The following is a 12847-nucleotide window of genomic DNA, read 5'->3' as shown; positions in this document are numbered from 1 at the left end:
ATCCAAACAGGTGAAAAGGGTAGAACATAGCAATCAGTTCATCATCTGCATGTATCAAACTCTGTATTTTACCTTGCTGTCCACAACTAGGTTCCTTATACATCCGGTGTAATGCTTGTGCTGGAGCTGTGGGTATTCATATGATATGTTCTCATTGACTCCTCCGAGCTGCAGCACATGACTTCCATTTAGATACCTAGGAGTGAAGTACAAGCGAAGAATGTGAGCTGAGGAAAAGGAAACATGCACAACTGTAGATTCTCAAGGTTACCATCCAAGACCAAATTCAGATCATAAGCAAATGCAGAGCACACAGAAATGTACCAAAGCATATACACACATTACATAAGCTGTCATGGTTTAAATTCTGTTTTGTTCGATTCTTATTGAGGCTGTCATCACTTTTCCTACCTTCAGAAAACAAATGTGACACCTTGTTATTGTTTTCTTTTCTTTGAGCCTATTTTGAAAATATGCATGATAGGTAAATTACATTGGTCGAAAATATCCCAACCCAGTTTTTTGCTACAGCAGCTTTGCTTTTTTTTAAAATATGGATGAAAAGCAGAAAGTGATAATTCCTTTGCCAAGGCAGGAGTAAAAACAGAGCCTTCTCAATCTTGTTTTCTTCTCAGTAAGATTATGCAAAAAATTACCAAGATGAATTTTCTAAAACTTAATTAAGAGGTGATGCATGGGTAAATAAAGAATCTATTAAACTTGTTTAATGACATTACTATTTGTAATCTTAAACTAAAATACAGCCAAGAAGACACAGTGAAAAGATTTTTAAAATTCAAAAGTTATTACAAATAATAGGAGAGCTCCCATAGAGTGTTGGTGTGTGGGTAGTGTTAACTTATTAAACTCATGGATTAATTCTACAACATAATAATGAGTACAGTCTGAAGCCAAGGCCATTGTGGGGGTAAACAAACACAGCTGCAGCCAAGCAAGAGCTGCTATGAGCAGAAACAGAGTCAAAGATTAATTGGCATTTTAAGGATTATATCTGAGGATTTTGTCCACATATTCCTCCTCCAGAGGGGACGTCTGGTACGGTGAGAGCCTAAAACGGTCTAAAAAGTCACCATCTGATTTCATTCATTTTTCATACCACTTAGTCCAATTCAGGGTCACGGGGGGCTGGAGCCTATCCCAGAAATTAGCAGGCGAGAGGCAGGGTACACCCTGGACAAGTCGCCAGTCCATCGTTGTATCTGATTTCATAATGAGAACTGATACAGCTTGCATTTACATAAAGAGCATTTGAGATACAATGTTTTGGATAAGTTCTGTGTTTGATGGAGTTTTATGAGTATTTGATTTTTATCACAATTCACAAAGAGGATCATTCTAAAGATAGCTTAGTAAATTGTCAGAGGTGAGATATCCAAGTGAGGTATCTATTAAGAAAAAAAACAACAATGCTTTAAATTAGTTGTCAAGCAAAAACACTAAATTCCCTCTGATTAAATCATTCAAATGATTAAAATAATTCAATTTAACTAGTTGGTTGCTCATTGGAAATGTCAGAAGAGTGTTGATGAAAAGATTTTTTATATAATGTACAATGAAAAGTTATTAAAGCTGAACATGAATAATTTTTCAAGTACTTAATGTTCAGTTTTATGACACTGCAAGTTTTCTGTCGCTATGACTACCAATGCTCGCTCCACAGACTGTTTAACCCGGTGGGAACGTGGGACATTTAGACACTGTCCCTATGGGCTACGCATCAACTTTGGTTGAGAAACAGTGAACAGAATGAAAGCTGAGCAGATATGTGCTACAAGAGGCTCTAAACTGTAATTGTTACCTAAATTAAAACAAATGTAGCCGCATTTATTCATTAAAATAGCATCTATTATTTACCTCATTATTTACACCTGAGGGTGCATCATAACTTGCTACCTTTGAATTCAGAATCTTACTTGTCCCTGTTGGGGGTGACCCCTCGGATTTCACAGGATGAACGATCCTCTGTCATGGCCCATGAGTTCACACCTTCTGTCTCCATGACGATTGCACTGGAGCATCGATCCAGGGTGAAGCGTACTTCCTTTACATTGAGGAAGAGCATAGAAAGAGGTCAACGCTGCTTCATGCAGGGTTAGGCGAGTTTAGGGCTGCCTGGCACCGTCTAAGAACTGCAGGCTGTATTCTAATCTGACATCTTCACTGCACACAGGGAGAAAAGTGACAGTCATGTAGGAGCTTCAGCACAAATGTACTTCTCTTACTTTGCTGTTGCTTCTCACATCAAGGCGATGCCAGCGTTTGTCAGCCACTCCAATGTTATTTGTTAACTGGAGAACCAGGGTCCCAGAACCGTGGTTGATTTTAAGGCTAGGGGTCCCGCCAATAAGCTCTATGAAAGAGAACAATCACAGTGGACACAAGTCACTCTCAAACTCATTTCTAGGTTTGAGTGAAAATAGTAGAAAAAACCATCTTACTGACACGTGGAATTTAAAAAAAAAGCTTGACTTGATAACATAAAATTTAACGGCAGGGTTGATAAAAATAAAAGAAGAACTGTGATGAAATGCACTGCAAGTATAAAATAAAAAGAATGTCAAGATACAAATATCTATTTTGTGCAGCCAGAGATAAAAACCCAAGGGGTATAAGAAAAGCTTCTCACCTCAAAACATACAAAAGAAACAAAAGAAAAATGACAACAGGGCATAGCACAGCTGGATTACAGCAGCGAATTTAGATTGGAGGAGAAATATGGAACAGAAAAATACTTGGACATGGTTTTTAAAGAGGAAATAAAAACCAATTAAAGTGTCAGTTCATCCAAATTACTGTTCACAGTTGGCTCCATGGATTATCCCGTGTAATGTGTCTGTGTAATGAGATGTGATGTTGACGCAGATTTTTTTTTTCAAATCTCATTTTAACATGATCAAAAAATATAACTGAATTCACCTTTACCATATTGAGGTGAAGGCAATAATTTGACAGACAGACACCATGACAGCTCAACAATAAAAACCAGTGGGAAGGAGGAAAATAGGACTTTATGTAGGTGAACCCACCCTTTTTGTTAAAAATAAAATAATCATGGGGTTATAAAATGAGAACTGTGTGCAAACAATGAGTATTTAGTCTGTAATATTTAAAGCACTGTAACAAAAATGCATGATTTAGACTGGATTAAGACTGATTTGTGCGAAGGGATGACAGTAGCAGACGATGTTCCTCAGAAAAATGCAGCCGTCGAGAATAAGCATGAACCTGTAGGACTGAATTTAGATAGTTGGGTGCAGACCCTGCAGTCACTCTGTTAGCAAACTTGATTGACTTGAATTTGATTCATGTATTAGTGGGTAGCCAGTGAAGTTCAGTAAGTAATGGAGTGACGTGTTGCTTTTGGTAAATTTAACACCAAGAACAAGAAGGTTGCAGTAAAAAGAAGATGAAATGTTGGGGTGAATGAGAATCCCAAGTATCGAACTGTGCTTTGAGGGATAAAGATATAATTAAACTTTTGATGAGAACAAACACTGGAATTTCACAGGGAATGTCATGTGTTACACCGGATCAGGCTCTGTCACGGACATACCCTCCCCAGCCAGTCATCACCGCAGTCAATCTCTGGAGTTCTGATAAATCACACCAGCAATCAATCTACCACCCTGCTTCATAAACCCCAGCTTCACACTCAGTCCTGGTCGGACCTCGTCTCATTAACGCTGGACTTTCCTGCGTCCCCTTTCCCGGTCCTGACTCTCCCGGATATCTATAGAACCCAGCGCCTGCCTTTTCCTAGCTACATGCGTATTCTGATTCTCTGTGCCAAGAGTAAGATATTAAAGATCTGTTTGTTTCTGAGAGGTCCTTCCTAATAATGTGTATGATATAAACAGGATCTCCAACTCATGGAACACATTACACATAGCAACTCTCATTACCAAGTCTTTTCTGCTTCTTTAATCAGAAAAAGCTCACTTACTTGACATGATATCACATATTGTTTTATTCATACATATAAAAAAGGAAAAAAAAAGTACCAGAAATGACACTGCTTAAGTGCTTTTTAGCTCTCACAGGGTTGCAGTGAAATATCCTTCTTGTCATACTGTACCACTTTTTCCAAACAATTAATGAGACTTTTTATATTTTGTTGTCATTTTCCAAAATCCCTTGGTTTAGCTTTATTAAATATTTACTGCTGCTCTTCACTTGGAAAGCCCACATTAGTGAGTCTTTGTCAGTAAGAATAAATCGGAGTTTCTCAGATATTCATTTGCAGGACTACCAAGTAAATGATGAAAATATGTATCTGTGACTGGGTTTAGCCATTAGTTGTACTTCACCGTGAACCAGTTTAGGATTAAAATAAAAAATACACATAAATGTTGGCATTTTTCATATGTTTACAGAAGTTCTCTTGCTTATAACGAAGTTCTCTTGCTCATCGTTAATCTTGCTTTTTCATGAAGAGCAAATGTCCTGTGGCATGCTTCAAAACCCTCTGGTATCCCAAATCGTGTAAGTATAAGAAGAAAATAAATTAGGAAGAGGTGATGTCTGCATCGGTGATACTTTAGGGTGCAAAGAATTTTGTCAGAGAAAGGTTGCTGACATTCCTGAGCAGTGAGCAGGCAGGACCATTAATATGGGCTGGAATGAAGTAACTGAATGTCTAAAAGCAACAGAGTCTGTTCAATAGCCTGAGTGCTGCTTTGACACTGAACTGGGGTACACATGACAGAGTAATACTGAGACTTTTAATGATGAAACTGGGTTGTCAGTGAAGCATCACATTAAGTACTTGCTGAATATCTCACTTGAGTGAATGCTAATATGCCTCACTGCACTAAAAAATAAAATTTGCCTTAGATTTGCTTCTCATCAGCTTTCACCAAGTAATTAAACACACATAATTAAGTTCCAAGTTTTAGAGCTCAGAAGCCCCCCTGGCACACATCTAATTATCCAGACTCTTTACCTATTGCCATGTAGTCTTCACTGTCCCCAGGTAAAAGAGTGGCCAGCGGGCCAGCATACAGCAGCAGTCCGTCATCTTCCTCTGCCATAAACTCCAGTGAAAGATGGCTATCAAAGCATGGCCTTATGGGAGGAAACCAGGCATAACCGTTGCCAAGGAAACTAAGAATCGTCTGCTGACAATTTGGACCCTCAAGCTGCGGGGGGCAGTGGCACCTGTAGCACACAGGAGGGAAGAAAGTGAGAAAAATCAGGACAAAACACGGGGAAAGAAATAATCAGTGTCAGTCAGTTTTGGAGCTCTAAGAAATCTTCACATTGTTGACTCTCTGGAAAACGTGACATGATTGTTGATTCACACAGGCTGGGATCTGACTTTGCTCAAACACACTGGCTGTCAACAGACAGTGGAGAGAGCACTTTTATCAATCAGCTGTTTGCATTAGCGACAAAGTCCCTGAATATTCAGTTCTATATTAAATCAATTAGCTATGAACACAACATTTCTCCGGTCTATTCCTTATCTATCACAGCTGTCTGAACCGAACTACCCAGGGACTGTTCATGCTCGCCACATCACATACCTTTTGTTAGGAGATAATTAAATCTATTTCTCTCACTTTTCTACGTGTCAAGCCATCACTGACTTTTTTCTACTATCCTCCGCCACCTTCTTCTCAATTTTAAGGTATTAAACACACAGCTAAATTGCCTCCACTTGTACTTATCTTCTTTGATTAGAGCTTTAGAGTTAAGGATCACTGTTCTTGCGCAAACTGGAAATTAAACGTTATTCGTGGCTCTCTCGAATCTGTTTGTGCAGAAGACCGAACTGGTAAATCTAATCTAGCAAAAATGAATGGCATAAAGGTGGAGATACATGTGGTGGTGACAAACAGCCCATTCAGTCAAAACGACGGCAAGGATTGAGGGGACTGGTTGATCTCATCCTGTCCTCTCTACTGCAGGCATGTGAGACAAGCTGGCTTTGCTGATAATGTCAAAGCCATCTATTTTCATGCAATGTCTGAAAAAGGCTGTCTGTATGAGGCTGTTTCTCCCACCACTGTTTATTGTGCAAAGGGGCAACACATGTCAAGAATACTGATCCATATGCAGCAAAAAGGGACGGCTTAGTCGGAGTGTAGCCTTATGCATAAATATGTAAACACTGAGCACAGCACCTCGCTCTTTTGCTGCTCTTTCATGTGGCTCATGAGAGCAACGCTAGTTCAAATCAGGATGGACACGGCCTGTTTTTCTCACTTCTGACTGACAATATCTGATTAGCTGCTGTCTGAGGATTTCCGTTTAGCTCCTGTAACAAAGGATTGGAGTAACAATTGAATGCCTTATGGCTGGACTGCATTCACATCAAGGCATACGCAGTCCATTCCATGAGAAATCATCATGGGTTTCCCATGGGCTTAAGTTGCAGCAGAGACAATTTAAAGAATAATTAGGTAATACTTTCTGTACATGCCGTCTCTGAAGACCTGACCTTTGACAAAATTGCATATTCATGTAAATGGCATTAAATGAGATTTTAAAAGTTGTGAGCATAGAAGGGGGCAGATTTGAAATAATCCTTTTGCCCTATATTTATTTAATCTGGGCATTAGTATGTGCATGAAATGAAATGCATGCATTTTTTCAGCAAAAGGCTGCAGAGACCTTTACACTTGGAGGTGAATGCCCTCAAACTGACTACAGGCATTTATCAATATTTAAGGTTAATATTCCAGCGCCGGCTATAACCTTGATACATTCTTTGTATAACACCTGCTGAGAAGATTTACACTTGCCACAAATTGAAAATTTAAAGGTTATAACACCAGATACCTCATCATTGCAAATACTGAATATGGACAGTAAGGTTTCCAGAATAATTTGAAACACTGATTCAACCTTTTTGAAAATCAGCCTTCTTCTACTTACAGCTTACAACTCTAAAGAGTAGTTCAAGACCACTTGGTCTTTAGGGACACTGCGAGTAATCACTGTTCCGGGCAGTTCTAGCAGGACTAGAGACTGCAGCACATCAGGAAATTATTAAGTCTAACCCTTCTATCTTTCAAAGAGCCTATTTCAACTTAAGTCCAGCTGCAGACATGCCTCTCACCTGTATCCATTCTGGGTATCGACACACGTTCCCCCATTTAGGCAGGGATTACTGGGATAGGAGGAGCAGGGTTGGTGGGTCAATTCCCTGGCAGCGCAGCCGCACACAGCCGAGGATGTAACTTTCACTGAGACCAGGGATAAAGCGCCACAGTCTATCAAGGTGGGTGAGTCACTGATGCTTAACTGTGTGTAGCAGCCACCGGATGTCTTGCAGCTTGTGCGCACACACTCATCAACCTGCACCTGGCTCACATACGTGCGGAGGATTGACTGCAGCTGCAGAGGGAAATGGAAGGGGGGAGCAGTAGTGGGAGACAAAAATGGGAGTTACATTAATTGGCAGAAAAGAAAATGGATATTTCTACCCCAAAATTTTGTGCCGTGCAAGACATAGTGCAGCAGTACATTCATAGAGATAAATTGCCTTCATAATTCATGCAAAAGAAGAAGACAAGGCCGTCAGCATAAATGTTACAGAGGAATGATAACCACATTGATTCAGGATGGCAACATGGTGGAAAGAAAGTGTATCACAGAAACAGGAAGAGAAATTGATAACTGAATGAGAGACAAAAGACATGACAGGGTCAGGCAGCAAACAGACAGAAAGTTGGTGTGAGAGTAAAAGGGCAGATAAAAAGAGGCCTTGTTATCTTTTCCCCTTTAGCTCCCAAGTTTATCACTTGATTTATGAACACTGATCTCTATCAGTCTGACAGGATAGTATATACACACCTTCTTTTTATGTGCTGCGAGGATACTGTGCAGTTTCTCTGGGTGCAAGTATCCATTATCAGTTAGCACGTAGAAATGGATGTCCACTGTTTTCTTCTCTACGTCTGCTATGCTGAAAATGTTGATAGTTCCTGGTCTGACGGATAGGGTTTCAGACAGGAAGTCCCAGAACGCCTCCAGTCGACTCTTCCCCTCAACGTTAGTGTCGATAAACTCTCTCGCTGTAATGCCTTCAGGAGACAAAGAGAATATAGGCTCATGACAGAAGAACTACTGACTCTTCAATGACAACTACAGAGCTGATCAAAGTCCATGAAGTTCCTGCTTCCATTAGCATCAGAGACAGCCTAACATCTACCTCTATTGATCCATTTCCTGAGTCTTGATGCAGCCCAGTATAAATCGTTTGTTTCCTCACCGACATAAAGTTAGAGTCCCCATGACAAACTGCCATGTACAAAATATTATAATGACTGGAAAAATCAATCACATTTGGGGTGCAACCTCCTAGTAATATCTGGTGAATTTCAGCCGTCATCTTTAATCTCTCAAATAAGATAATGACTTGAAGTCAGAGGAATCTATAACAGTCTTTGACTCCATTCACTGAATGGCTTTTTAAATGTCAAGGACTTTACCTGACACTTCCAAATTGACCTTTATAACTTAGATGATCTGAGAGACTGTCAGAAAAATGAACACACAAACTTAAACTTCAGTCTCAGCAAAGAAGAAAAAGAAAAGTGTTATGAACAAGCAGTGTGAACTGTGGCTTTACAATGCTTAGAAATGTTAAACAATGCGATTAGAATAAAACATCTGACAGCCTGTTATTTCAGAGTTAACTGGATTGACAACCTGATAATCATTCAATGAAAAGCACCAATTTATTCATGCTGATGGCAGACATTGTTTCTTTTAAAATCAGCTTCGGCAACAAGAAAATTCACCTTTTTTTTCAGAGGGAAGATTTAGACTAGGAATTAAACTGCGAGGCTTTATTAGTATTTGTCTATCTATTTATTTATTTACTTAAAGTGGTAAGGTCATGTAGTAACAGGTGAAGTGATTTGCAGCATCTTTCCATCTGCTAAGCTGCAGAAATTCTGGGAAATTAAAATTAAAACAGAATTTGTGCTATCAGGTGAGTCAATGTTGCTGCAAACGTTACCTGTCAAACGCAATGAGCCGGACGACAGGATGGCTTTTTCCTCCAGCTCCCTGACATGAACTCTTACTCCTGAGATCACATCCGGCCACACCCCATCGGAAACCTCCACCCTCAACCAGTAGCTGCCTGCTGGAGTGCTCTGTCGGATGGTCAGCACTCCTGAGCTCTGGTTCAAACTAAAATACCTGTGAGAGGAAAAGGAGGGAAGGGAGTCTTTCAGTGAAAGATGACAGAGAAGGAAAATAAAAGACAAGTGGCTGCATTTGTTTCTGTGGCTCTTGGCAGAAAGACAAACAGAGAACTGGTCAGTGATAACTGGGTTTAGGCCAGAAAAACTGGATGTGGATTAAGAAGAAAAACAAAAACTGACAGCAAGAAAAAGATGAGAGAATAAAAAAATCTTTGGCTCCTTAAGCTCCTAAGGAGGCTTGGTAGTTGTCATGGTAACTGTCAGAATTTGGTGTATGAATAAAACAAATATCCAGTTGGTATTTCTAATCTGATTATGAAAGTTTGAATACTGAATAGCTGCACAAGGTCCCTGATGTTGTTAAAACGTGCTCCAATAGGCTGATTCGTCTCCAGAATGTCATGCAGGCTGATCGAGATTCCTTAGTTTGCTTGAATTTGATTGTAGTTTCCAGAGTGGCAATTACTGATGATGAAAATTATTAAAATCTCAGCGAAAAGTGTGGCACATATGAGAGCCCAGGGAATTGCATTTGAGATTAGAAGAAAAACCAGTTTGGCGCATTTGAAGACAAGCGATATCATCCACAGAGGCATCATTGGGTAAATTCCGTCTCATCACTGATTCCACATCCTCTTTATTGTTCAAATTCTACACTTCGTCAGTAGTTTTGGTGCTTTGTGGCTTTAGGATACCCCTGTTCATTTAGAGATCTGGGGGCTTTCAGAAAAAAAAAAAAAAAAACATTAGTTTAGCAGTGAGCTCTTACTTGGCTGCACTTGTCTCCAGAGTGTAGGTCTTGTTGTCCCAGTCATCTGGATCTGGGGCATACACCTTCCCTAGTACTGCATTTGCCATCCTTCCTGTTCAAGGTAAACACACACCCATGCACACACACATTGGTTCAGTCAGGACAAAATCTGCTGATGCCAACACTTATCTTTTCGTCCCTCTCTTCTCCTTATCTTGCATTCTTGTGTTCTGTTCTACTTATTATGCTCATAACTGTAGAGTCCCACTGCTGGAATGAATAGGCTCTCAGTGCTCCACTTCAGAGAGCGAGGGGCTTAAGGAAGCGAGGCTATCTCAGTATGGATTATGTTATTATCGACCTGCAGTGCCAGAGTACTGCAGCTGAGTAAACAATGGCAGCCTGGATGAGTCACGGTGCTTCTGTTTCCCACAATTACCAAAACTGCCATGTAGTTCTGTGTAGGATCAAAACACTAACAAGCCAAAGTACCTAACCAACTTACCTGGAGGAGGGCATAAAAAAAGACAAAAAGAGAATGATGATCCTTGCAATAAAGTGAAGTTTATAAGGGCTTTAGGAAAAGGGCTAGCAATGGAAGAATGTGCTTACAGCTTAAGAAAATGTTGATGTCATTACCATAACAAAACAGGTAGAATTGAAGCACAGTTATGAATTCCAGACTACACTGAGCAGTGATAACTTCCCTTTAGTTGTAGCCTCAGTTTCTCCTCAGTAAAGCTCTGCCTGCAGTGCAAAACTCTGAAGCAAAAGAAAAAGCAAAGAATGAAATGAGGGTAGGCGAGCAACTCACCCTTACGGGTATGCACATAGACATCTTTTTCTCCTGCCTGGTGGGCATTGTCATTATGATCACCAATAGTGATGGTGAGAGTGTTTGTTGCTGTAATCTGGGGAATGCCACTGTCAATCATTATCACCGGTAAGTGGAACTCTTTCTGTCTTTCCCTGTCGAATCTCCGCAGGGTGGTGAGCGTGGCAGAGCCGTTCCCGTGGTCCAAGAGGTGGAAATCAGCAGAGTAAACTGAGGGTAGAGAGAGAAAGAAAGGAGGCCCGTGCTCAGGGGAATCTCTGTCCACAACGTGAAGCAGAGTTGAGCTCTGGTTAAGCCAGACCACTTGAGGTGCTGGACCGTTCTCCCACAGCACAGGCATGTAGGCTGTCTCCAGCTCTGGCCCGTTATCATTCATGTCGAGCAATGGCAAGTGGACCGTAACACTGCCAGTCAACGCTGGTGTACCACGGTCTGTCGCCATGACAACCAGCTCATAACTTGCCACTGTCTCCCTATCCAACGGCTTTGCGACAGTGACAACGCCGGCACGGCTGACTGAAAAATGCCCGTATGGGTCTGACTGGGGGAGAATGCTGTACAAAACATTCCCATTAAGGCCTGAGTCAGAGTCAGTGGCCACGACCTGAATTATACTGGTCCCCACAGCCACATCCTCAGACAAAGGGGAGAGCAAGTGGGAGCTTGGTGTAAACACAGGGGCATTGTCATTCTCATCCTCCACCAGAATCAGACAGTGGATGATGTTGGCAAAGTCAGAATCCTCTACCCTGATGCTGAGGTTAAACCGCTGCTCCCCTGGCTGCTCAAAGTCCAGCTTTTTCCTCAGCCTCAGAGTGCCCATCTGCTCCAGTCTGTGACTAACCATGTAGAATCGTTGCTCTGAATCTCCTGCCACCACACTGAACGCCAGCTGTCCATATGTGCCATCATCAGGGTCCACAGCACTCAGCTCCAGAAGGGAAGCATCTTCACGTGTGCTTTCAGGTACACGAGCACCACACCAATCGTCCTTAAATCTTGGCACATGGTCGTTGATGTCTGTTACAACAATCGTTACAGTTGCTGTACCTGTCATACCTCCGCCATCCCTGGCCTCCACTACCAGGTGGTGTCTGTCAGCAAGCTCTCGGTCCAAACCCTCTGCTGCCACAGATATGGTGCCAGTGCTAGAATCAATAGCGAAAAGGTCAGCCTTATTTGAATTAATTGCATTCTCTGTAATCCGGTAAGTGAGGATGGCGTTTTGACCAACGGCTGCATCATCAAGATCTACCGCTGTCATCTCCACCACGAATGTTCCAGGAGGAGAGTTCTCTGCCACATTGCTGAGGCAGTTATCAGGTGCACATGAGAAGGTGGGGGCATTATCATTGATGTCCCACACGTTGATAATAACATCTGTAAACCCAGTGAGTCCCTCGCCCTCTTCATCCGTCGCCATGACAACAAAACGCCAGACAGCACGCTCTTCCCGGTCCATGGTACGCTGAGCATACATCTCCCCTGTGATGTCATTGATCATGAAATATGACTCTGCTCCTTGACCATGGATGGAGTACCGAATGGCATCCTGGTCTGCATCTTTGTCCGGGTCAGTGGCCGTCACCTGCAGAGATAAAGACTTCCTAAGAAAAGGGGTTTTCACACATCCACTCAAACCCAAATTACTGCTTCCTCTTATCTCCTTTCAACCACCGCCCAAGTCCTCTTTGCTTTGGATTTGTTTTAGACAGCTCATGTAGGTGTTTGCATATTTTTCTGACCACCTAAATTAAAGCAGTGAGCTCTGATCAGACATGTTTCCTGCATATGGCCGGAGAGTAGGCCTGACAGCCTCACTGTTGAATTCCCCACACAAAATCCATCACTGCTGTCTCTGCAAATGAACAGAGTTAAAATTCTATAATGTTTTGAGCTAGGGTGAAACAGCAGCAGTAGATAAACTGAAATAACATGTCAGGAGAAAAAAATGCAACAATTATTTAGTTGCCATATAAACCTCTAAGAGCAAAGTTTGAAAGAGGGATGTTTTTAAAAAGAGAGGGCTCATTGGACAATTAAAGATATATATGGATTAATGTTTTAGTTTCTTTTTCC

General features: G+C 41.4%; 1 protein-coding gene across 1 annotated transcript in view; it reads right to left on the bottom strand.

The window, feature by feature from the left end:
* Nucleotides 1-12847, bottom strand: part of LOC121648042 (neural-cadherin-like) — a 72825-nt gene that overhangs the window by 20993 nt on the left and 38985 nt on the right. The window contains exons 17-25 of the mRNA XM_041997954.1: nucleotides 10748-12356; nucleotides 9952-10045; nucleotides 8993-9177; nucleotides 7822-8051; nucleotides 7085-7362; nucleotides 4964-5178; nucleotides 2244-2371; nucleotides 1935-2062; nucleotides 73-196 (exon numbers count right to left, since the gene is read on the bottom strand). Of these exons, the coding sequence (XP_041853888.1) occupies nucleotides 73-196; nucleotides 1935-2062; nucleotides 2244-2371; nucleotides 4964-5178; nucleotides 7085-7362; nucleotides 7822-8051; nucleotides 8993-9177; nucleotides 9952-10045; nucleotides 10748-12356 (2991 nt within the window). The remainder of the gene's footprint in view (nucleotides 1-72; nucleotides 197-1934; nucleotides 2063-2243; nucleotides 2372-4963; nucleotides 5179-7084; nucleotides 7363-7821; nucleotides 8052-8992; nucleotides 9178-9951; nucleotides 10046-10747; nucleotides 12357-12847) is intronic.

The sequence above is a fragment of the Melanotaenia boesemani genome, chromosome 10 (genome assembly GCF_017639745.1).
Source record: "Melanotaenia boesemani isolate fMelBoe1 chromosome 10, fMelBoe1.pri, whole genome shotgun sequence".
NCBI lineage: Eukaryota > Metazoa > Chordata > Actinopteri > Atheriniformes > Melanotaeniidae > Melanotaenia > Melanotaenia boesemani.
Note: the sequence above shows the minus strand (reverse complement) of the source record. Positions and strands in the feature narration are given on the sequence as shown.